We start from the raw sequence: 23,946 nt of genomic DNA on the forward strand, positions 1-23,946 counted from the left end.
AAATTTTTTTTTCTGGCTTAAACGAGTTAGAATAGTTCGCATGCAACCACCAGAGTCCTAACTGCTGTACTATGCTTCACACCTTCACTTAATAAAATTGGTAGCCTTTCCAAAGAAACTAATGACAACTCTTCTGATATTACATGTTGATGTTTTCCATAAAAATAAGTTATATGTCCTTTATTTTTTATAGTATTTTACTAAAATATTTATACTAAAATATTTATTCTAAAATATTTGCTTTATGTATATATAAAGATATCAACTAAAAAATCATAAGCTGATTTTATTTCAAAAAGTCTCTAGAGTATATTACGTAGGAATACTCTTTTTGGGTGCATCCTCAATTTTAACTGCTTTCACCCTCTGCAAGGCTCCTCCTCGAATGGGCAGTTTTTTAAGAGCAATATCCGTATCAGCCAGAGGTCCTCCTACTAATCGGGCAGGAGTGCTTTCCACTGTTACTACCCCACCAGAGGGCACCTAAAAAGGCAAAAGGTAAAGATCTAAAAGTCCATTTACACGATTTTCAGTAAGAGAAAAACTCATTCATCCTTCCACTTACTTTGGAAAAGACACAAAATGTACATTTGAGTAACTAGGAGACAGTTATGGTATAATAGAAAGATAAGGGCATCAGAGCTAGGAAAAGTGGGTTTCAATTCTACTTCTATTGCTTATCAGCTTTGTAACTGGGGGCAAATTCAGTCTAGCAGAGGATGCCAGGAACACTTTGAGTCTACTTGTCAGGAAAAGGAAGCATTGTGCCTTTTCTATCAGATATAAGGACAGTTATATGCTGACTAGTGTTTACAACAATTTCTTAGAAATTTTAGAGGGCTGAGCCTACTCTAAACCAGAACTGGGCAAGAGTGGATATACCCTGGAGGTAAATATGGCTTAGTGATGTGAAATTTGAACAGCAAAAAAATGATGTGAAATTTGAACAGCAAAAGAAAAAATGTGAGATAAAAATCCCATAGAAATAATATTTTGAGGGTCTAAGTTTATTTTTTTATTAATTTTTAACTTCTAATTTTAAATTTTAAATGTTTTCTTTTTTGAACAGTTTTGAGATAAAATTAAATACCACATAATCCACTCATTTAAAGTGTAAAATTAAATGGTTTTCAGTATATTTGCACAGTTGTACAAACACCCTAAATTTAATGTCTATTAAGAAAATGTTATGGAGAAAAAGAATCTTACCGTTGTGTTAAGGCCTTTAATATCTGTTGGGTGAAATATTGCATTTTGTGGTCGTTCATGGTATCTAGAGGCTTCAACAGCCTTTTCTTGAAGCCTTTTTGCTTTCTGAGAATTTTTAAATTACAAAGAAAATAATATTAATTGCTATTAAATCAGTAATGATGGTACTTACAATGAAAATATATTTAATTGTGTCTGGCTATGCTTTGGCTATTTATTAGATAGCTCTGAAATCTGCATTTACTCATGTAAACTAAAAAGACAGTTATTAGTAAGTTAGATAATTTGCACACTGAAGAAGGCTCTAGTCACCTAAAAGTGTTCCAGAGATTTCCAAAAGTACTGGTCATATATGACCAAGGAGTCAAGCAGGTCCTAAGGAAATCAGGTTCAATTTGTAGCACATAATTTAATAAGCTATGAAATTTATTAAATTTATATCAGGTGATGCATGTTGCAAAATATATTGCATAAATTACCAACTGATTAGGTACACTTAAATGTTGTAAGCATTCAGAATAATATAAATTATATAATTCACTGCAGTTATATTCAAGCTATTTGAAATTATTTTCAAGTTATTTGAGACACTAAGCAAGTGAAATGTGAAGTAACAAACAATCTGCAGGAAAGGGGCTGATTTTCATTAACTAGTGCTAAAAATACAGGCAGTTATGAAGACATTTTATAAGAAGAGTTGGGAAGAACTTTCAGTGAAAAGGGAGAATAACTTGGTACGTTGGGTGAGCTTGTCCTTAACTTTGGTTTTGCTATCTTAATACAGTTCCACTGTCTTTGTGGACTAACTTAACATTTAGCAATTTGATATCTACAGGAAGAATTGGAACATTAGGTAAAGTGTATCCAAAGTATCAGAAATGAAGGAGAGATTTTTTTAAAAAGTGTCTCCAAGATATTAATGGAAATGGGTGAGGAAAAGTAATGAAATTCTGAAAACCCATGGTATTTCTCACATATTTCAAGTGAACAATTAGGATTATAAATGTTTTAGATTAGTTTCTAGCTTACAGCTGAAGTAGCTTACCACATTTTTTTTTTTTTTTACAAAGGGATATTTATCCCAATTCTCATTTAAGTTTTAACATAATGGCTCTTTTGCTGATTACAGAGGGAAAACTCTTGGGGGAGAGAGTAATACAGAATAGTTGCTCTTTTTGTCCTTTACTTTGCCTCTCACAGAAAAGAAGTCAGTGAATAAGCAGGTTCAGAATGGAAAGCAGAACACGTTTTCCTGCTGATTCCCGGCTGTCATCTTTTCTTTATGTAGGCCAAGAACATCACCCTTGCTTCTCCCTGATAAGCCAAATGAAACTCAAAGCAGCTTCTTCTGTAACTGTGAAATGCAGTTTCAGTTACCACTCTAAATTGCATATGAGCATCTAATAGTGTTGGTATTTTATGGAAAAGTCACTAGAAAAAAATGAATGAACATTCGTACCTGAAAAAGTCTGTCTGTTAGAGTTGGCTATTTGTTGTGGATACTATAATACATTAAAAATCTTACCTTTAACGTTTTAGCATTTGATGTTCTAGCCAAGAAATTTTCCCATGATTTATTAGCCAGCTCTCTTTGCTTGTGTGTGGCTTGTATCTGAAATGAGAAAGATAATTAAGTTTCAGTTTCTTTTTTTTCTTTGAGACAGAATCTTGCTCTGTCACCCAGGTTGGAGTACAATGGCAAGTCTCTCTGCCTTTTAAAAATTTAAGACTGTAGAAATAAAATTATAATACAAGAAAACAGCACTGAATATAGTAACTGAATCTCAAACTCCATAGTTTCTTTTAAAACTGCACAGGGACACTGAAAATAACTCTAAGAGAAAACTACAAAATAAGGCTAAAACACTCACAAGTAAGTAAACACATCTTATGGATAACTTCATCTGGGTTTGTACATTGAAATTAATATCTTGTGCTTTAATGGTACCTGTGGCTTACTTTTTATTGATACATAATAGTTGTACATATTTATGGCATACATGTGATATTTTGATGTGTGCATACAATGTGTAATAATCAGGGTAACTGGGATATCTATCCCCTCAAACATTCATCATTCCTTTGTGTTAGGAACATTTCAAGTCTTCTGAATATTTTGAAATATACAATAAATTATTGTTACTATAGTTGCCCTACTGTGCTATTGAACAACAGAACTTACTCTTTCTAACTGTATTTTTGTACCCGTTAACCAACCTATCTTCGCTCTCCCTCCTCACTACCTATGTAGCTTACTTTTGCATATACTTTTTGTTCATTTTGCACATCTTGGCGTGCTTGGCTTTCAATTATCTCACTTTGCAGAGAAGCAACCATCTTTCCAATATTTTCTGATGCTGTTGTAATAGCTTCCAAAGCTTTTTTATCTGTAGTGACTGGTCTTAATTTTTCTAATTTTGTTTCTTCATGTATTTCATTCCATATTTCTCCAATCTGTTACAACAGAGTTTAACAAAGTTAGATTAACCAAAAATAAATGATACAACTGTACAATTATACAATTTTTTATGTGGTTAGTCACTCCTGTTAACACCTAAACTTTTCATAAATTACTTTTTGGGAATAAATAAAGTGCATTGGGAATGATTTAGGACACCAGCTACATTTGAGTACTCAGCAGGAATTTATCAAATGTTTTTCAATGGTATGTTATTCATGGATAAGGCTCTCCTATGCCTAGTTTACTAGGCATCATCACTGCCCTCTAGTTTATAATTACCTTGATTTCACAGCTGCAGGAACTGCTCATTTATTCTCATCTTTTTGAACTACTGCTACTTTACTCCCTAAAGCCCTGTATCGAAGGCTAGGTCAAGATGAACTTGTAGAAGAATGAACATGGAGGTTACTAGGACCCTAGAACCCAGCTACCCTGAGAAATGGGGCTCTGGCCTTCAATCTAGCTGAGGCAAATTATAATGGAATCTCAAGCTTTTAACTCCATGGTTCCATTATGCCAGTGGCTCCATCTCATATTCCAGGTTGTCTAGAAATTAATGTTCTTGAGTATATTTAGAATTAGGGAAAAATTATATATCTATGATAAGTAAAATTCATCTCTGGATGAATGAAGTAGGTAGATTCACTTGAGCCTAGGAGTTTGAGGCCAGCCTGAGTAACACAGTGAGACCTTGTCTCAACAAAATAAAACAAAAAAACAACAAAAAAGGAAGCTGGGTATGGTGGTACACACTTGTAGTCCCAGCTACTTGGGAGGTTGAGACTGGAGGATCACTTGAGCCTGGGAGGTTGAGGCTTCAGTGAGCTGTGATCACGCAACTGCACTTTAGCCTAGGTGACAGAACAAGACTCTGCCTCAAAAAAAAAAAAAAAAAAAGAAAGAAAGAAAAGGTTTACTCATTTACAACATTCAAATATACAGTACTAAGTAGAAGGAGAACGTTAACTTACAAAAACTTTCTTGAAACTTCAAAAATATTTATTTGCTGACAAAAATATAACTAGCAAAGTAAGCAACATACTATCTTTTAATCAAGATTGGGTCATAATATAAAGCAATGATAAAATAATATTTTAATAAGTATTAATAATTTATTTTAGTAAGTAATAAGTTATTTAATTCCAACTCCTAATGCTCTCCAAAGAGAAAAAACTGTATATTTAAAATTTTGTAGTTTTAGTAGAGATGGGGTTTCACCATGTTGGACAGGCTGGTCTTGAGCCCTTGACCTTGGGCAATCTACCTGCTTTGGCCTCCTAACAAGGTGCTGGCATTACAGGCATGAGAATACAAAAATTAGCTGGGCATGGTGGCAGTCACCTGTAATCTTAGGTACTTGGGAAGCTGAGGCAGGAGAATCACTTGAGGCAGAGGCTGCAGTGAGCCAAGATTGTGCCATTGCACTCCAGCCCAGGCGACAAGAGCAAAAACTCTGTCGCAAAAACAAAACAAAATAAAAACAAAAAACAAAAACATCTGTTAGGCTTCTGAATAGTTTCTTATCAGTTTTGTATCAGTTCTTTCATAAACTAAGTTAGATGAAATCTTATCCCACGAAAACACCCAATCATGGGATGGGTGTATGATATATTTCTTCAACAGTATCAGTTACAAAATAAAAAATAAAAACCATACAGTATGTAGACAACTGCTTACAATCATGAATAGATCTTTTATTTTCAAGTTAATTTTTTGCTATCTAGATTTTAATAACCAGGTTATTAAAAAGATACTTACTTTAAAATCAAGATATCTATGTATAATACAGAGGGTGACAAAATCTTCAGCAGATAGACCAGGTAAATTTTCAAAATCTAAAGTTTACAAAGACAGAATTACTTTAGCAAAGCAAATGATTCTAAGAAATATCTATCTATCTATCTATCTTTAAACAAATGCAAAATTACTTTTGATTTAATCTTGATTTATACAAAAGTTAATTTTGTGAGTAGTTTGTGAGTAGGCTTCCTTCTATAACAAATTTCTGCCAGCTCATATATGTAGTCATTAGAATAGGAATCATTTCGTTCTGTGTTGGGGTCAGACAATAATATCTTACTTCAGAAGCTGCAGAGTGTTTGGTAACTTTTTCCTTAACAGAAAGCAAAGACTTCAAAAAAAACTCAAGTGACTCAGAATGTTAGTATTTTAAGCTTAATCATCTAAACTAACTGTCCTTAATCCTATCTGCACAATGGAATTGCCTGGGGAGCTTTAAAAAATACTATTGCCTGGATCTCACACACAGAGATTCTGATTTAATTGGTGAGGGGTGCAGTTTGGGAAGTGGGGTAACAATAGAAAATGCATTTCTCTGTATAAAGAGACTTTTGCTCATTATATTTGAAAAACTGACTCCAAAGCAAAATAATTGTGTCTACTTAGCAAAACAGATAGGATCTTGTGAATCTGTAGAGCAACTTCTTACCTAGTTTGCCCAATATAGCATAAATTTTTGCTCTAATATTCTCAGAAACATCCATAACTGCAATAGATGGGCAGTTAGCAGGCAGTGGGATGATTTTTTGCTCTTCTTGAAAGCTAGTAAATAGAGGTTTCTTTGTATCTAATCATTGGATATCATGAAAATAGAAAAGAGACAGATAAAAACCATGGTAAGCAAATACTTAATTTTGAGATTTTAGTCTAGATAACATAAAATGTATAATAATATTATAGCAGTAAAATAGTACCTATTACATGGTTACACTTTTGAAATAATAATTAAGCAGCTATTACTTCCCTACTCTGTGGGAAAACTTAAAGCTTTCATTTATATTGTTTATGTAAAATATTAAAATTTAACAAAATTACTTTTTAAAAGTAAAACTTCTATGTAAATAACTTAAAACATTTTGAAATCCAGAAGTTGAGTAATGTCTGTTTAACAGTGATGTAACCTTCTTTACTTTTGGTTTCTATATATTATGCTATAAATATAAAAACCATTTTATGATGCTATAGTTCAAAATTTAGAAATAATAAAAATGGATTGAAGATAGAAGTCATCAGAAGGGGAAGTATTTTCATTGAAAAATAAACAATACTTAAAGGAGCATATCTAAAAATAATGAGAGCCATCTATGACAAACCCACAGCCAACATCATATTGAATGGAGGAAAGCTGGAAGTATTTCCTTTGTAAACTGGCACAAGACAAGCATGAGCTCTTTTACCACATAGTACTGGAAATCCTGGCCAGAGCAAACAGGCAACAGAAAGAAAAAAAAGGGCATCCAAATAGGAAGAGAGGAAGTCAAACTATCCCTGTTTGTAGACAACATGGTTCTATATCTAGAAAACTCCATGGTCTCACCCCAAAAGCTCCTTTAGCTGATAAACAACTTTAGCAAAGTTTCAGGATACAAAATCAATGTATAAAAGTCACTAGCATTCCTATACACCAACAACAGCCAAGCCAACAGCAAAATCAGAAATAATCCCATTCACAATTGCCTCAAAAAGAATAAAATACCTAGGAATACAGCTAACCAGGGAGCTGAAAGAGCTCTACATTAAGAATTACAAAACACTGCTTAAAGAAATCAGAGATGACACAAACAAATGGAAAAACATCCCATGCTCATGGATAGGAAGAATCAATATCATTAAAATGGTTATACTGCCCAAAGCAATTTACAGATTCAATACTATTCCTATAAAGCTATTAATAACAATATTGACATAAATAGAGAAAACTATTTTAAAATTCACATGGAACCAAAAAGAGCCCCAATAGCCAAGGAAATCCTAAACAAAAAGAGCAAAGTTAGAGGCGTCACGTTACCTAACTTCAAACTATACTACCAGACCATAGTAACCAAAACAGCATAGTACTGGTACAAAAACAGACACAGTCAAATTGAACAGAATAGACAGCCCAGAAATAAGGCTACACATCTACTATTTGATCTTCAACAAATCTAACAGAAATAAGCAATGAGGAAAGAACTACACATTTAATAAATGGTGCTGGGATAAGTGGCTAGTCACATGCAAAAAACTGAAACTGAACCTCTTCCTTATACCATATACAAAAATCAACTCAAGATGGATTAAAGACTTAAATGTAAAACCCAAAACCGTAATAACCCCGGAAGGCAATCTAGGCAACACCTACCTAGACTTAGGAATGGGAAAGATTTCATGACAAAGATGCCAAAAGGAATCTCGACAAAAGCAAAAATTGACAAATGGGATCTAATTAAACTTAAGAGCTTCTGCACAGCAAACCAAACTATCAACAGAATGAAAAGACAACCTACATAACCTACAGAATGGGAGAACATTTTTGCAAACTATGCATCTGATTAAGGTCTAATATCCAGCATCTATAAAGAACTTAAACAAATTTATAAGAAAAAAAAACTCGAACAGCTTCATTAAAAAGTTGGCAAAGGACATGAATGACACTCTTCAAAAGAAGTCATACATGTAGCCCACAAGCATATGAAAAAAGCTCAGTATTACCAATTATTAGAAAAAATGCAAATAGAAATCACAATGAAACAGCATCTCACACCAGTCAGAATGGCTGTTATTAAAAAGTCAAAAAATAACAGATGCTGGCAAGTTTGTGGAGAAAACGAGTTGCTTATACACTGTTGCTGGGAGTGCAAATTAGTTCAACCCTTGTGGAAAGCAGTGTGGCATTTCCTCAAAGAGCTAAAAACAGAACTATCATAATGACCCAGCAATCCATTGCTGGGAGTATACTCAGAGTAATATATAATATAAATCATTCTTGATAGAGGAAGTCAAACTATCTCTATTTGCAGATGACATGATTCTATATCTAGAAAACACTATAGTCTCAGCCCAAACGCTCCTTTAGCTGATAAACAACTTTAGCAATGTTTTAGTTATTAGAAAAATGCAAATTGAAATCACAATAAAGACACATGCACATGAACGTTCACTGCAGCACTATTCATAATAGCAAAGACATGGAATCAATCTAAATGTCCATCAGGACAGACTGGATAAAGAAAATGTAGACTATATATACCATGGAATATTATGCAACCATAAAAGAATGAGATCATGTCTTTTGCAGGAACATGGATGGAGCTGGAGGCCATTATCCTTAGCAAACTAACACAGGAAAAGAAAACCGAACACCACGTTCTCACTTGTAAGTGGGATCTAAATGACGAGAATTCATGGGCACAAAGAAGGGAACAACAGATCTGTGGCTTCAGAGTGGAAAATGGGAGGAGGGAGAAGATCAGAAAAAATAACTATTGGGTACTAGGCTTAGTACCTGGGTGACAAAATAATCTGTACAACAAACCTCTATGACATGAGTTTACCCATATAATAAACCAGCATGTGTACCCCTGAACCTAAAATAAAAGTTAAAAAAAAAGTTAACCGTTTAGATGAAACCATAAGAATCTTAAAAGGCTTAGAAAATGTAGGTGGGGCGTGGTGGTTCATGCCTGTAATACCAGCAGTTTGGGAGGCAGAGGTGGGCAGATCACTTGATGTCAGGAGTTTGAGACTAGCTTGGCCAACATGGTGAACCCCGTCTCTACTAAAAAAATACAAAAATTAGCTGGGTGTGGTGACACACACCTGTAGTCCCAGCTACTTGGGAGGCTGAGGCAGGAGAATTGTTTGAACCCGGTGGCAGAGGTTGCAGTGAGCAAGAACACGCTACTGCACTCCAGCCTGGGTGACAGAGTTAGACTCCATCTAAAAAAAAGGAAAAAAAAAAAGAAAAGAAAATGTAATATACTGACCAGGTGTGGTGGCTCATGCCTGTAATCCCTCTTTGGGAGGCTGAGGTGATTGGATTGCTTGAGCCCAGGAATTTGAGACCAGCCTGGGCAACATGGTGAAACCTCATCTCTACAAAAAATACAAAAATTAGCTGGGTGTGGTGGCAGATGCCTATAGTCCCAGCTACTTGGGAGGGTAAGGCAGGAAAATCGCTTGAGCCTGGGAGGCAGAGGTTTCAGTGAGCTGAGATTACACCATTGTACTCCAGTCTGGGTGACTTGAGGGAAACCCTGTCTCAGAAAAAAAAAAAAAAAAAAAAAAAGAAAATGTAATATAGCAGTATGGAATATGTAAACAAACTAAAAATTGTGATACTGTAAATCTCATTAATTTAGAATCTAGTAATTAAAATTTTTGAACATTTGGCTTATTTATGAAACAGTATCTTCTTTCATATAAAAAGCAAATTCTATAAACATTAATCAGATCATGTAAACTAACCGATTTTAAAAAAAGGAAGAAAGGAATAAACATTAACAGAAATGAGTATAAAGTGCTAAAATGTTATTTTCAAGAAATCTATTTACATCTCAAAATTTTATTGGTAAATGAAATACTACTGAATCTATATGTAAAAGCAGAAACCCTAAAGAAACATCTTTAGGAACTACTGTTAATTTTTTTAGTTAAAGAATATAATCAAATACCATTTCTTAAAAATATTTTCTAAAAATATTAACCTACTACTAATTTACTTAATTTTCTTCCAATCACTTATGATAGCAAGTTTTTCAAACCCTTGTTAAAAAAAAAAAACTTTAGACAAAGGGGTGAAACCTGATGCTTTCCTAATACCATTTAAATATATTTTTAAAAAATACATCTAATTGCTTCTACTAACAATTATAAATATACTCACCAATGATCTTCCCATTTTTATCACGTTTTACTCCTAGTTCTTTTTCCTCCTTTCTCCACAATTTAATTAAAAGACTGGCAGCTGTCTGATCCTTCTTCCCTCGCCAAGCATTGACATGAGCTACAGTTTTGGGATTATCACAAAATTCAACCATTATTCCAAGTATTAGATTACAGAATTTTTTTTGGTTCAACTTTAGCAAGGAAACAGAAAAGGAAAAAAGTTGCAATAAATATTAAGAATTATTGCCCTCAAAAAAAAAAAAAAAAGAGAAACACTTGCATTACCATTAAGTTTCTTCTAAACTCAGAGTCAGGACAATCTCCTGTTAAAATGGATAACCCATTGTAATGAGTACATTTTCAAACATTAGAAATTTTAAAAAATAAAAAGATTTAATATAATTCTGAAGTTATTATAAACATACATCATGACCAAAATGTGACTGATGTGGTTGAGTTGGAAAAAGGAAATTTGCAAAAATAAGTGAAGATGCTCATTTTAAGTGGTGAAGCTCAATAGTGCTATACAGAGTTCACTGTAATTACAGGATCTTTCCAATCTATATGCCTTATTAAGGCTTGTAAAGATTCATGCTAACTGTAATCTCTTTGTTATTAAGAGAATAACTGATGGTAACTGCAAGTGACAGTCATATATGAAAATAAAACAAAATAAGATATAATTTGGTTTTGTGGCAATCATAATCCAAAAAGAGTATTTAAGCATTCAAAAAAATTCTCCTATTATCAAGCATATTTCCTTTATTTTGCTACAAGTAGTTTTCAGCAGGCTAAAATTTAGGTATAGAAAATTCCATCCAGAGCAATGGCTTCCATAATCTAATTCTTCTATGTGAAATACTTTTTGTTTTTCAAAAAGTGTACTGCTATTTGAATATAGCAAAGGAAATGTGTAAGCTTTTGTTTCAATTGCAAACATTATCAGTTTCCTTTTATAAAATGAAGGTTAATAATAATACCTGCAAAGGGTTATTATGAATTATATGAGACTGCCTGGCACATAGTAAGCTCTCATTAATATTTAACCACTGTCAGCAGTTATCATTGCATACTTTATATTTCAGCAGAATTGTATTAAGCAAAACACTCAAGGAAATAAGTTTTTTTAATTTCTATATTTCACTTTCAGGAGACAGGCAAACATGAAAGATTGAAGTTGATATAAAAATTTCATTAAATAATATTTGTAATTTGCAACTAATTTGGTTAAATCAGCAATAAACACAATCTATTAGTAATATTCATAATAACAGCTAATAGGAATAATGTATTACTATTTAATCCATAATATATATGTATGCATGCACACTTACATGCACACACACACACACACTCATTTAATCCTTCCAACAATACAGTAAGATATATAATGTCGTTATCTCTGTTTTACAGATAGAAAAATCGAAAAGAGAAATGAACTAAATTTCAGGGAGGTTAAGGGGCATAAATAATTTTAGCTTCTTTGCTAAATCAAAGTAGGTTTGTTATTCTGTTAACAAAATCAAGAATGGTGGCAATCACAGAATCACAGACAGTGATCTGGCTAGAACTCTGTGTGAGACTCTCTCTCAAAGTTTTATTGAAACAAAACTGTACGTTTCCTCCCATATCATCTCGAGTGTGGACTCCAGTTAGAATTGAGGCTAGTAAAGATTATATTCTTCACAACTGCTAGATGGCAACTGTCTCTGTTGGAAGGCCTAGCTTGCTCATACCTGCTAATTCTGCAAAACAATGGTCCGTGACACACTAGACTTCTTCACATTACCTCCAAATAATACATAGTTCTTTAAAAATGCTTATCTTTGCTCCTTGTCTAATGTGGCCCTTATCTTTTAATACCAAGGGAAGAAACTAGAAGTTATTAATAAATAACTATGGGTTTTGATATGGTCAAGCTCTTCCCAAACTGTTTCTTAGCAGGTTGATGGAGTACAAAGACAAAACAAATTCTTTGTTCCCGTGTATTTGAAAACATTGAAAAAACACTGGTAATGTGATTTTTCAACTGGAGGAATTCTCAGAGCCTTTAATATACTGTGTATTATGAATCTCTAGGAGCGATTTTGTTTAAGACAGTACCTTTGAACATGATTTGGGGCACATTTATTCACAGAATAGTGCCCTGTGGTACTCAATTTGAAAAAGGTCTTTATTAATCATATTTTTCTTTTGTCTTACAATTGTTATAGCCATACTTACTGCCAACACATCCAAAAGGAGAAAAATGCCTTCCTTTTCAAGAAAGTAATCCTCTGAGGGATAACATCCCAAAATACAGCACCTTGAATTAAAAGGAAGTTATTCATTTGATGAACATTTATTGTTAAACTCAATTTGTACAGATTTATTTTTATGAAAGCATTTCAAAGAATATGTTTTCTTCATTTCCTTAAATCAAGTAGCTAATGTTTTACCTAAAAAAAATAGAACTTTGAAGAAACTTTACCAGTGTTGCTTAATATCAATGTTTTTAAAAACCAGTATCAATTCTTTTTCATAACTGCCTATTTCTTTCCTACAAATGAAACATTCTCCTTTGCTTTCACAAAATTAATTATTATTAGTGATCTTCTCTGGTTGGTTTAGAAACTTATTTTCAAGGTATATCCATTTATTGTTGCTGTAAACCGAAAATAAATCCCCAACCAACTAAATGGACCCTTCTCTCTTGGCCAAGGCATTCCAAAGTCAACTTGAAAAACTAGTTCAGGCCATGATGGGAAGGAGGGGTTGGACATGCCTCAGTATACCTTCCTTCCTTTGGAATTTAGGCACAACTGACCAGTATTAACATTAAAACAGAGATCTTAAGAATGAAAAAACAGACCCTTCACAGCAATGAGATACCAAATTCCAACCTGACTCCAGTATAGCACCATATGACAGTAGGCTCTGAAAGAAATAGAAGTATTTTACCCAAAATATACTCCTTTGACTTATTTTAAAATGGCCCTGCACAGCTCTCTCTTCTGGGGAAAATACATAGTCTGCAGAGAATCCCCTGCCTTGTCCAAGTATTTTCCTGATCCAGGAGAGATTTAACTAAATCAGGCACCTTTTATGTTTACCAACTATTCTATATAATAAGAAATTTGATCTCAACAATCAATTATTTTAACCCAGATACTCTTTTCTATTGATCCCAGGTTTTTAAATAATAACTTACCCTTTTCAACAGATGGCAATTAGGAAATTTTTGAATCCATCTCTGACCTGTAAACCCCAGCTTTGAGTTCCTTCCTTTATGAACCAAACCAAAGCATACCTTATGTGTACTGATTGATGTCTTGTATCTCCATAAAATGAATAAAACCAAGCTATAGCCCAACTGCCTGGGGCACATGTTCTCAGGACCCCTTAAAACTGTGCCTCAGGCTGGGCATGGTGGCTCACACCTGTAATGTCAGCACTTTGGGAGGCTGAGGGGGGCAGATCACCTGAGGTCAGGAGTTTGAGATCAGCCTGGCTAACATGGAGAAATGACAGCTCTACTAAATATACAAGAATCAATCAGGCATGGTGGTGGATGCCCATATTCAGTTACTCAGGAGACTGAGGCAGAAGAATTGCTTGAACTGAGGAGGCGGAGGTTGCAATGAGCCTAGATCATGCCACTGCACACCATCCTGGGTGACAGAATGAGACTCCATCTCAAAAAACAAAACAAAACAAAGCAAAGCAAAAAGAAAAAACTGTGCCTCAGGCCTTGACCAGTCATACTGGGTTCAGAATGAAATTCTGTAAAATATTTACAGGCTTTGTCGACATTGCTGTTTCAAGATGTTGGTGCACTTCAAATATGGGATAATTATTGATTATATCTCATCTTTGCAGTTAAGATTATTTTGTTAGAAGTGTTTGAATGAGAGCAACTCCATCTTGAATAGGGGCTGGATAAAATAAGGCTGAGACCTACTGGGCTGCATTCCCAGATGGTTAAGGCACTCTAAGTCACAGGATGAGACAGGAGGTCAGCATAAGATACAGGTTATCGAGACCTTGTGGATAAAACAGGCTGCAGTGAAGAAGCTGGCTAAAACCCATCAAAACCAAGATGCTGATAAAAATGACCTTTGGTCGTCCTCACTGCTACACTCCCACCAGCACAATGATGGTTTACAAATGCCATAGCAACCCAGACAACTGGGTTTTCTGGTCCTTAGGCCATCAGTCTCAGACTGGAAGGACACCATCAGTACTCCTGGGTACTCTGCTTGCTGATGGTAGTTCTTGGGACTTTTCAGCCTTCATAATTGTGTGAGCTAATCCCTTATAATAAATCTCAATCTATCTTTCTCTCTCTCTCTGTTTTTTTCCTACTGGTTCTGTCTCTCTAGGGAAACTTGACTAATGTAATATCTAAATGCAAGGGGTCAGCAAAAGCTAAGACAATCTTAATGGGGAAGGAAAAAGTAGGAAGACTTACTCTACCAGATGTCTAGGCTTATTAAAAAGACCTAGTTATTAAAATAGCACAATATTACAAAAGGATAGACAAAAGACCGGTAGAGCAGTGTAGGAAGCCTAGAATAGATCCAAATCTTTTGTGCAAAGAAGGTACTGCAAAGCAGTGGGTAAAGGACGGTTTATCCAAAAACAGCACTGGATTACATCCATACAAAAAAAATTAAAACTTGTACCTCACCTCACACCATACCTACAAATCAATTCCAGGTAGACTGTAGGCCTAAATGTAAAGGGCAAAACAATAAAGCTTCTACAAGAAACACAGGCAGTAATCTTCATGATTGTGGGGTAAGAAAAGATTGCTTAAACAGGGCACTAAAAGTACTGACCATAAAAAAACAGACTGGTAAATTAGACCACACTGGAATTAAGACTACTGCTTCAACAAAAAGAGAGTGAAGAGAGTGAAAATGTAAATCTCAGGGTAGCAGAATATATTTGACAAACATGTAACAGAAAAAGGCTCATGTCCACTACATATAAAGAACTCAATAAAGAATAATAGGTAATTAGAAAAGCAAGAGACTTGAGCAGGGATTTCACAAAAAAGAGGCTATTCAAATGGCAAATGAACTTGTTAGTAATTAGGAATATGAAAATTAAAACTACTAGCACAAGTCCACAAGAATGGCTGCAATGATAGGTACAATGCAGTGTGTTGGTAAGGGTGTGGAACAAGGAGAAATCTCCACACTACTGGGAAAGGTGTAATTGATATAAGTACTTTGGAAAATTTTTTGGTATTATCTCTTAAAGCTGAACAGACATAAAAATGCCCCGATCTAGACATTTTTACATCTAGGTGTATACTGGACAGAAATATTTATGCAAGTGTAATAAAATATATGCAACAAATATTTTTTCACAAGCCTAGGCTAACTTGTGTTTGTATCTTAGTTTTTAACAAATAAAAACAACTTAATTTTGTTTTAAAGAAGAAACTTACAGAATAAGGATATAAAGAAAGAAAATATTTTTGTATGGCTATACAATGTGTTTGTATTTTTTTGGCGGGGACTGAGTCTCACTCTGTTGCAAGGCTGGAATGCAGTGGCATGATCTCAGCTCACTGCAACCTCCGCCTCCCAGGTTCAAGTGATTCTCCTGCCTCAGCCTCCCGAGTAGCTGGGACTATAGGCATGCACCACCATGCCCAGTTAATTTTCTTTTTTGAGACGGAGTCTTGCTCTGTTGCCAGGCTGGAGTGCAGTGGCGCAATCTCAGCTCACTGCAACCTCCACCTCCTGGGTTCAAGGGATTCTTCCACCTCAGCCTCCCTAGTAGCTGGGACCACAGGTGTGTGCCACCATGCCCAGATAATTTTTTTTTTTTTGTATTTTTAGTAGAGATGGGGTTTCACCATGTTGCCAGGATGGTCTCGATCTCTTGACCTTGTGATCCACCCGCCTTGGCCACCCAAAGTTTTGGGATTACAGGCATGAGCCACTGTGCCTGGCCAATGTGTTTATATTTTAAGCTAAATGTTATTACAAAAGAGCCAAAAACTTAGAGAAAATTAAAACATTTATAAAGTAAAAAATATTACAGTAAGCTAAGCTTACTATATTATTGAGAAAAGAAAAATATTTTAAAAATATGTTTAGTGTAAAGTGTTGATAAAGTCTACAGTAATATATAATAAGGTCCTAGGCCTTCACATTCATTCACCATTCACTCACTGACTCACTCATAGCAACTTCTGATACTGCAAGTTCTATTCATAAGTGCCCTCTACAGGTGTACTGTTTTTTAAAATCTTTTATTCTGTAGTCTTACTGTACCTTTTAAAATGTTTAGATATGTTTAGATATACAAATACCACTGTGTTACAATTGCCACAGTATTCAGTATAGTAACATGACACAGTTTGTAGCCTTTAGGCTACAGAATCTAGCTTAAGTGTGTAGTAGGCTATATTGTCTAGGTTTGTGTAAGTACACCCTATGATGTTTGCATAAGACAAAATTGTCTAAGGACACATTTCTCAGAATGTATCCCCACTGTTGTAAAGTGATGCATGACTGCTGTGAGTCTACCTTATTTGATTACAGTAATACTCACCAAATGCTGTCCAAGGTACTAAAAAGAAGTACATTATAGCCTAAGCCACTCTGTAACTTCCTGGGATCTGTTTTCATCACATGAAGAACTATATCTACTCCTTCAGTTCCAAAAATTTCCTGTTTAAGATAGTTGTTTTAAATTATTTCTTGAAATAAATAAATCCTTCATTTCCTACTTTATCCCCTAAAATTGTTTTTCTACCAGAGAAATACAGCAACATTGTTAGAAAAATACTGCTTTTACTATAGTTTAAAAGACTGTACTTACTTGTTCTCAGGAATTTAAAACAAATTATTATAAAACTAATCATTTTAAGAGTGGGTACCAATCAACATGCGAGTTGAATCATATCCCTTTAGATTTTTGTTTTATTCCCTTTCTCCTAAAGTCATAACATTTGAAATTCTGTTTTCTTCGACATTATAATGAATGCAGTCTAGCATTATGCCAGATCAATTATTATATGGTAATAACTATCATGATTTTTTTAATGACCCCAAGAGAGAAATAAGATATAAATGTAGTTAAAACCTTTAATAATTTATGTGAAGTTTTAACCACTTAATATTTTTCTCTAATTACCTTTCTCATTGCCTTGTTGTTCAGTTCTGGTTCCCAGTAAGCAAGATCATGATTATTTTTCCAGAGGAGCCCAGGCACAGGGCGGTAGAATATGAGGAGAAATTTGATGCATCAAAGCTTGGAACTAAGCAGGCATTCACTTAAAATCTATCTACTGAAACCATCATTTTTTTTTCTTTCCAATTCCATCCCTTGCTATTTAATATTTGAATTATCAATCTCTGAAACTCAGAGTTCACTACAGAGCTAAAAAAGATAAAAGGGGATTAAGATCTTGTTCTAACTTTTGGCTTTAGATTTGAACCCGATTCAAACCCCAAACAACATTTAAAATGGTACAGCCCACTTTGTAAAACTGTTTGGCAGTTTCTCATGAAGATAAAGATATACCTACATCAATTCCCCACTCGTAGGTACTTACCCAAGAGAAATGAAAGTATTATGTACTAGTACGAGACTAGTACAAGAATGTTGACTGAAGCTTTATTCACTATAGCCATAAATAAAAGAACCCAAGTGCCTACCTATCAATAGGGGAACAGATATACAAATTTTGGTATATTCATACAATGGAATACTATTTAGCAATAAAAAGAAATGAATTATTGATACATAGAATGACATGGATATATTTCTTTTTTCTTTTTTTTTTTGAGACAGAGCCTCACTCTGTCACCCTGGCTGGAGTACAATGGTGCGATATGGGCTCACTGCACCCTCTACCTCCTGGGTTCAAGCGATTCTCATGCCTCAGCCTCCAGAGTAACTGGGATTACAGGTGTGCGCCACCATGCCTGGCTAATTTTTGTATTTTTAGTAGAGACAAGGTTTTGCCATGTTGGCCAGGCTGGTCTTGAACTTCTGACCTCAGCTGATCCACCTGCCTCAACATCCCACAGTGCTGAGATTACAAGCGTGAGCCACCGTGCCCGGCCAACATGGATGTATTTCTAAAATATGATGCTGGATGACACAATCCATCATAAGGAGAATGAGATAGTCTAGAATCACACAATAAATATTGTGTGATTCCATTCATATAAATTTAAAGAATAGGCAAAACCAACCTATAGGAATAGAAAACAGAATAGTAGTTTGTCTGGAGGTGAGTAGGGGATGACTTCTAAGGAGATGAGGAAATTTTATATAGAGAGAAATATTCTCTGTTTTAATTGGGGTATTAGTGAAATGGGTGTATACCATTGTATATCCTGTACCTTTTACTTTATATACTTATACTCTAATTATTAACAAAAATATTAAATTTTCACAAAACTAAATACAATTATAGATAGTTACAAAAATAGTTTATGGTGTTAGGTGACTGGGAGCCCTGAACAAAACTTTAACAGGCATACATACCTTCCTTTGAATATGATGCTCACAAAGACCAGATAGGATAAGTAATATATCAGACTGGATTTCCAAAACAATGGCTTCTTCCTTTTCATTAGGCTTGCTTATTATATTTTTAAAGATTCCTGGTATGAAAACATTTAAAGGATGTATAGTTATTAGATACTTTTTTTTTATTTTGATCAATTACTGCTTGGAAATCTCTTCTAAAAAGTTTCTTTGGCTAGAGAAACTTTTATTTTATTTATTTACTTATTTTTATTTGTTATAAAGAGACAGGGTCTCATTATGTTGCCCAGGCTGGTCTTGAACTCCTCAGCTCAAGTAATCCTCCTGTCTGGGCCTCGCAAAGTGTTGGGATTACAGGTGTGAGCCACCATGCCCAGCTTAGAGAAACTATGTTAGAAGAGGACATTTTCGTTGAATAGTAACCTAGAGGCTATGAAAGGATGATAAATGAATTCCTGGAGTTTTCAATACAATCAGCAGCCGTACCTACAAATATAGAATTTCTCAATATAATCCGTAGCCTCACATAAACAGAAATTCTAGTACAGAATTAATAGTGTGTCATTAAAGGATGCCCTAATAACCTGACATTTTGCTCAGCAAACTATGTTTAAAAATATGCAGTTTCATGATGTAGGAAATGAGTGCCTTTGCAAATATATGAAGAAGTTTCCTGACTGTATTTTCCCTAATTTCTTCCTCTCCTCATGGTTAACAGGGTCAAGTCTAAGCAAAGGCGGCAGATCTTTTTAAGTGTGTTTTCTATTCCTGTTACTATTTTCTGCATCTTTCCTTTATGCCTAACTGAAGGTGTTTTAAACAACTTTAGGTAACAGTATTCCTTGTCCTTTAAAATCCCTCTCTTGCTTCCAATCGAAATTGAACAGGACTGAAGAGGGGCCACTAACACTGATGAAATTATATTCATGATACAATTTTACCTCAAAAAGAATTTTTTAAGCTTTAAATAAAGAACAAAAGTCACCTTTTCTCTGTTAAAGGGGTCACTGGCATTAGCAGAAAAGTATGGAGCTATGTTCCAAAGTAGAAGGGACATGGAAATCCTAGCCTATTTCTATAACTGTCCCTGAGGGACTATTCTAGGTCCCAGTAGAATGAATTACAGGTGTGGGATCAGACCTTAAGGGAGGCTAGTTGAGCCGGCTGGAGGCCCAGTGCTGGGGTATGCCATGGATAGAGGGGCCTATTTCCATTTATCAGGAACATCTTCTAGGAATCCAATCTGATTGGCCATAGGTCTGCTTCTTCTTTCTAGACTATCTCATTCTCCTTCCTAACTGAATGCAGGCAGTAACATTCCCTGCTGTCTGTAACATAGTATAATACTCCATATTTAAGTACCCTTCAACTCATTGCCTTTATTGTCTTCTTGTTCTAGATCATTCTATTTCTCCCAGATTCTTCTTCCTAAAATACAACATTGTACATACAACGTCACTAATCAAACCCCCTTGTGGCTTTCCATGCCTTTAGAGGATGAAGTTTGAACTGTTGTCAATCACTCAAAACTCATTCCAGCTTGGCCTCTGGCTACACAATTAACGTGTCTTATGTCATTTGTCTTCATAAAACTTTGGCTCCTCTTAAACTAACTCTGAACACATCACCATGCATATTTCAGGACCATGTCTCCCTGTTCATGCTATTTCCCTGCTTGAGTGCTATGTCTGTTCTTCTACCTCTTTACACTACCCTTACCTCACAGAATCCTGACTTCCTAGCCCTGAAAGCTACCCAAGCCTCTTAGTTTCTGTCACATTATTCTGTACTACTCATTAAGTGTCTAATTGATGACATGTAGGGTAACACATGCTATCTTTCTATGATATACATAGTTTCTATTTTCTCATTAAGGAAAATGTCCTCAGTGTCCTGCATTATACATGTTTGTAACCCCAGTGTCTACACAGAAAGTATATAAACATTTTTATTTTATTTCAATAGATTTTGTGGAACAGGTGGTTTTTGGTCACATAGATAAGTTCTTTATTGGTTATTTCTGAGATTTTGGTGCACCTATTACCCAAGCAGTGTACACTATACCCAGAAAGTGTATAAACATTTACATTTAAAATCTAGTTACTACTTATTGAGCACATTACTACTACAAAGGCCTGTTAGACTCAGTTAGACAAGGTCCCTACCTCCAAGAACTTAACATAAAGATCAGCTTATTTTCAGTTAAGGGGAAAAGGTTCTAAGACAAGAAGAACCATTGCTATTTGTTTTCCCTTTTCCCTACCCTGTTCCCTAGTGCAGGTAGGATTAAGACTTCTTCCTAGACATATGAAAGATTATATTTCCTGGATTTCCTCCAGTTAGACTGAGTTTTATGCAACAGAATGTGCACAGGAATGATAAAATGCACTTTCAGATTTGTTCATCCCAAACAAACTGGGCAAAAGGGTAAATGTTTTCACCTGGTTCCCTTTTCAACATACTTCGATTTCCTGCTATTTTCTATATTACTATTATTAGAGAGCACCACCCCACTCCACTAATGATGAAAGAGTAAGCACCTTAATTTAACAAGTAGAAGAGTTTTTGAGTAGGCATTTTAATTAACATTAACATCTACCAGATTATATAATTGACTAGTGAAGTAATCACTGCATATGAATGACTGAAATAACTCTTTTCAAAGTCAAGGAAAGGTATGATCTAGATAACTTTTTTAAATAACAAAAGGTAAAGCAGCTTTTGTTTAGGGGTTCTGAATTTTACACTGAGTTTATGTGTACTTATTTTAGGGGATATGGTGATTTAGCATAGTCAAGTATAAGCTGAAAGTCAAGGATATTCTGATATTTCATATCAGAAAAGAAACTCCTCTGTACATTTCTCCAAATGCCAATGTACCAGCGTTCTGTTATGACACATGCATTGGAAATGCCATGTTATCTTGTTTTAAAATAGCTCCAAAAGGCTTGGCCAAAAGTGGTGACCTGGCCAGGTGCAGTGGCTCATGCCTGTAATCCTAGCATTATGGGAGGCAGAGGCAGGCAGATCACAAGGTCAGGAGATCAAGAACATCCTGGCTAACACGGTGAAACCCCATCTCTACTAAAAAAATACAAAAAAATTAGCTGGGCATGGCGGTGTACACCTGTAGTCCCAGCTACTTGGGAGGCTGAGGCAGGAGAATCGCTTGAACTCAGGAGATGGAAATTGCAGTAAGTCCAGATCACACCACTGCACTCCAGCCTGGGTGATAGAGAGACTCTGTCTCAAAAAAAAAAGTAGAATAGCCCATTTAAAAAAAGATAAAAGGTAATCCTAAATGAAATGGTATCTGAGTTGAAGAAATAAATGTTTAAAGGGTTAGTGATTATGATACTTCAGTAAGAAGAAAAACTGATTTATAGCAACAATATGAAACAAATGAAACAAAAATCAAGAAAATATTCAGGAGCTTCTCAGTCATAAAGACAAAATAAATTTTAGAAGAACATTTCTAACAAAATTACTGCTATTCATCAGTAAACCACCATGTTATATTTTACCTATCATTTTCTGAATTGTTCCCTTTTCACAAAGATCTGTGTTTACAGTCTCATCTTCAAGGTAGACCATGGCTCTCAGGAGTCGTAAACTGTAGCGCATCTGGGCAAACTTGTTGCCTCGGCCACCTGTACCATGAAAACTGTTACCATGACTGAAAAACGGATCTGTGGAGAAAAATTGATAATTTAAAACAAAAACATTTCAAATGAACAAAACAATATATCAGATATCTTACATATTTATCAAAAGTTTAAACAAATGTTAAAATTTTGTCATATTTGCTTTAGTTTTTTTAGAGAGGTAAAATATTATTCCTTTTCCCCCTTCTATTCTCAGAATGTGTGTTTTACAATTTTACTCAAATGTATCATATGTATCTTTTGCAACTTGCTTCTATTTATTACTCAAGATTATGTTTGCTTTAAAAATTATTCACATTGTCACAAGTAGATATAGATTATTCATTTTAATTGCTTTCAGCATTCATTTTTATAAATGAATTATAGTTTATCCATTCACTAGTATAAACTGTTACAATAAACATTCTGGTTCATGTCCTCTTCTATCCATTAAGAAGAGTTTTTCCATGTGACTAGAATCATATAGGATATATCCACATTGAATTTTACTAAAGGTGCTAAATTGTTTCCCAAGGTATTTATATAGATACTATGTATAAGATGAATTAATTTTTCTTTTCTAAGAGACAAGATCTTGCTCTGTTGCCCAGGCTAGATTGCAGTGATGTGATCACAGCTCATTGTAGCCTCAATCTCCCGGGCTCAAGTGATACTCCCACCTCAGCCTCCCAAGAAGCTAGGACTACAGGTATGTGCCACTATCACCAGCTTTTTTTTTTTTTTTTTTTTTTTTTTAATTTTAAGAAATGGGATCTTGCCATGTTTCCCAGGATGGTCCTAAACTTCTGGCCTCAAGTGATCCTCCTGTCTTAACCTCTCAAAGTGTTGGGATTAACAGTTGGGAGCTACTGTACCTGGTCTTGATTTTCTCTGAAATCTGTTAAATTTGAAATGATAGTTCATTGTTACGTTACTTTGTATTTATTTGATTACCAATGGGATTGAGAGTTTCTAAAGTTTTTTTTTGAAAATTTGGGGTTTTCTCTGTGATATGGCAGTCCCTGTCTTTGCATACTTCTCTACTGAGTTGTTTTCTTGTTGATATGTAGGAGTTCTTTATAAACCTGGATTCTAATCTATTATCAGTCACAGGGGTAGTAAATGTCTTCTCTCAATTTGTAGATTAGTATTTCACTTAGATTTTGTCATACAGACATTTGTACATTTTATAGTACTTAAATACATCGATCTTTTCTTGTACCTTAAACTTACGAGTCTTTTAAGAAACCTTTTCCTACCCTGATATCTAGCATAAAGATATTTTCCCATGTTTTCTTCTAACAGTTTCAACTATATGACTTTTCATATTTAAATCAATTAATTTTGCAACTGATTTTTAAAAAAACAAAGTGAAAAGATATAACTTTTATTTTTTCACATGAAAGACCAACTGTCCCAACACCATCCTTCCCTCACTGATTGGCAATATCATCTCTCATAATG

General features: G+C 34.7%; 1 protein-coding gene across 3 annotated transcripts in view; it reads right to left on the minus strand.

Annotated features, from left to right (window-relative positions):
* Positions 1-269: 269 nt before the first annotated feature.
* Positions 270-23,946, minus strand: part of CFAP69 (cilia and flagella associated protein 69) — a 62,330-nt gene continuing 38,653 nt past the window's right edge. For all 3 annotated transcript variants that reach the window (XM_021674222.2, XM_021674223.2, XM_064380411.1), the window contains 11 exons: positions 22,363-22,527; positions 18,836-18,954; positions 16,889-17,007; positions 12,560-12,641; positions 10,335-10,527; positions 6,120-6,257; positions 5,429-5,505; positions 3,466-3,663; positions 2,735-2,821; positions 1,210-1,314; positions 270-483 (listed from right to left, as the gene is read on the minus strand). In XM_021674222.2, the coding sequence (XP_021529897.2) occupies positions 313-483; positions 1,210-1,314; positions 2,735-2,821; positions 3,466-3,663; positions 5,429-5,505; positions 6,120-6,257; positions 10,335-10,527; positions 12,560-12,641; positions 16,889-17,007; positions 18,836-18,954; positions 22,363-22,527 (1,454 nt within the window). In that variant the 3' untranslated portion in view covers positions 270-312. The remainder of the gene's footprint in view (positions 484-1,209; positions 1,315-2,734; positions 2,822-3,465; positions 3,664-5,428; positions 5,506-6,119; positions 6,258-10,334; positions 10,528-12,559; positions 12,642-16,888; positions 17,008-18,835; positions 18,955-22,362; positions 22,528-23,946) is intronic.

Source organism: Aotus nancymaae, unplaced genomic scaffold, assembly GCF_030222135.1.
Source record: "Aotus nancymaae isolate 86718 unplaced genomic scaffold, 86718_ANA_hifiasm-v0.15.2.pri h1tg000025l, whole genome shotgun sequence".
NCBI classification, from domain to species: domain Eukaryota; kingdom Metazoa; phylum Chordata; class Mammalia; order Primates; family Aotidae; genus Aotus; species Aotus nancymaae.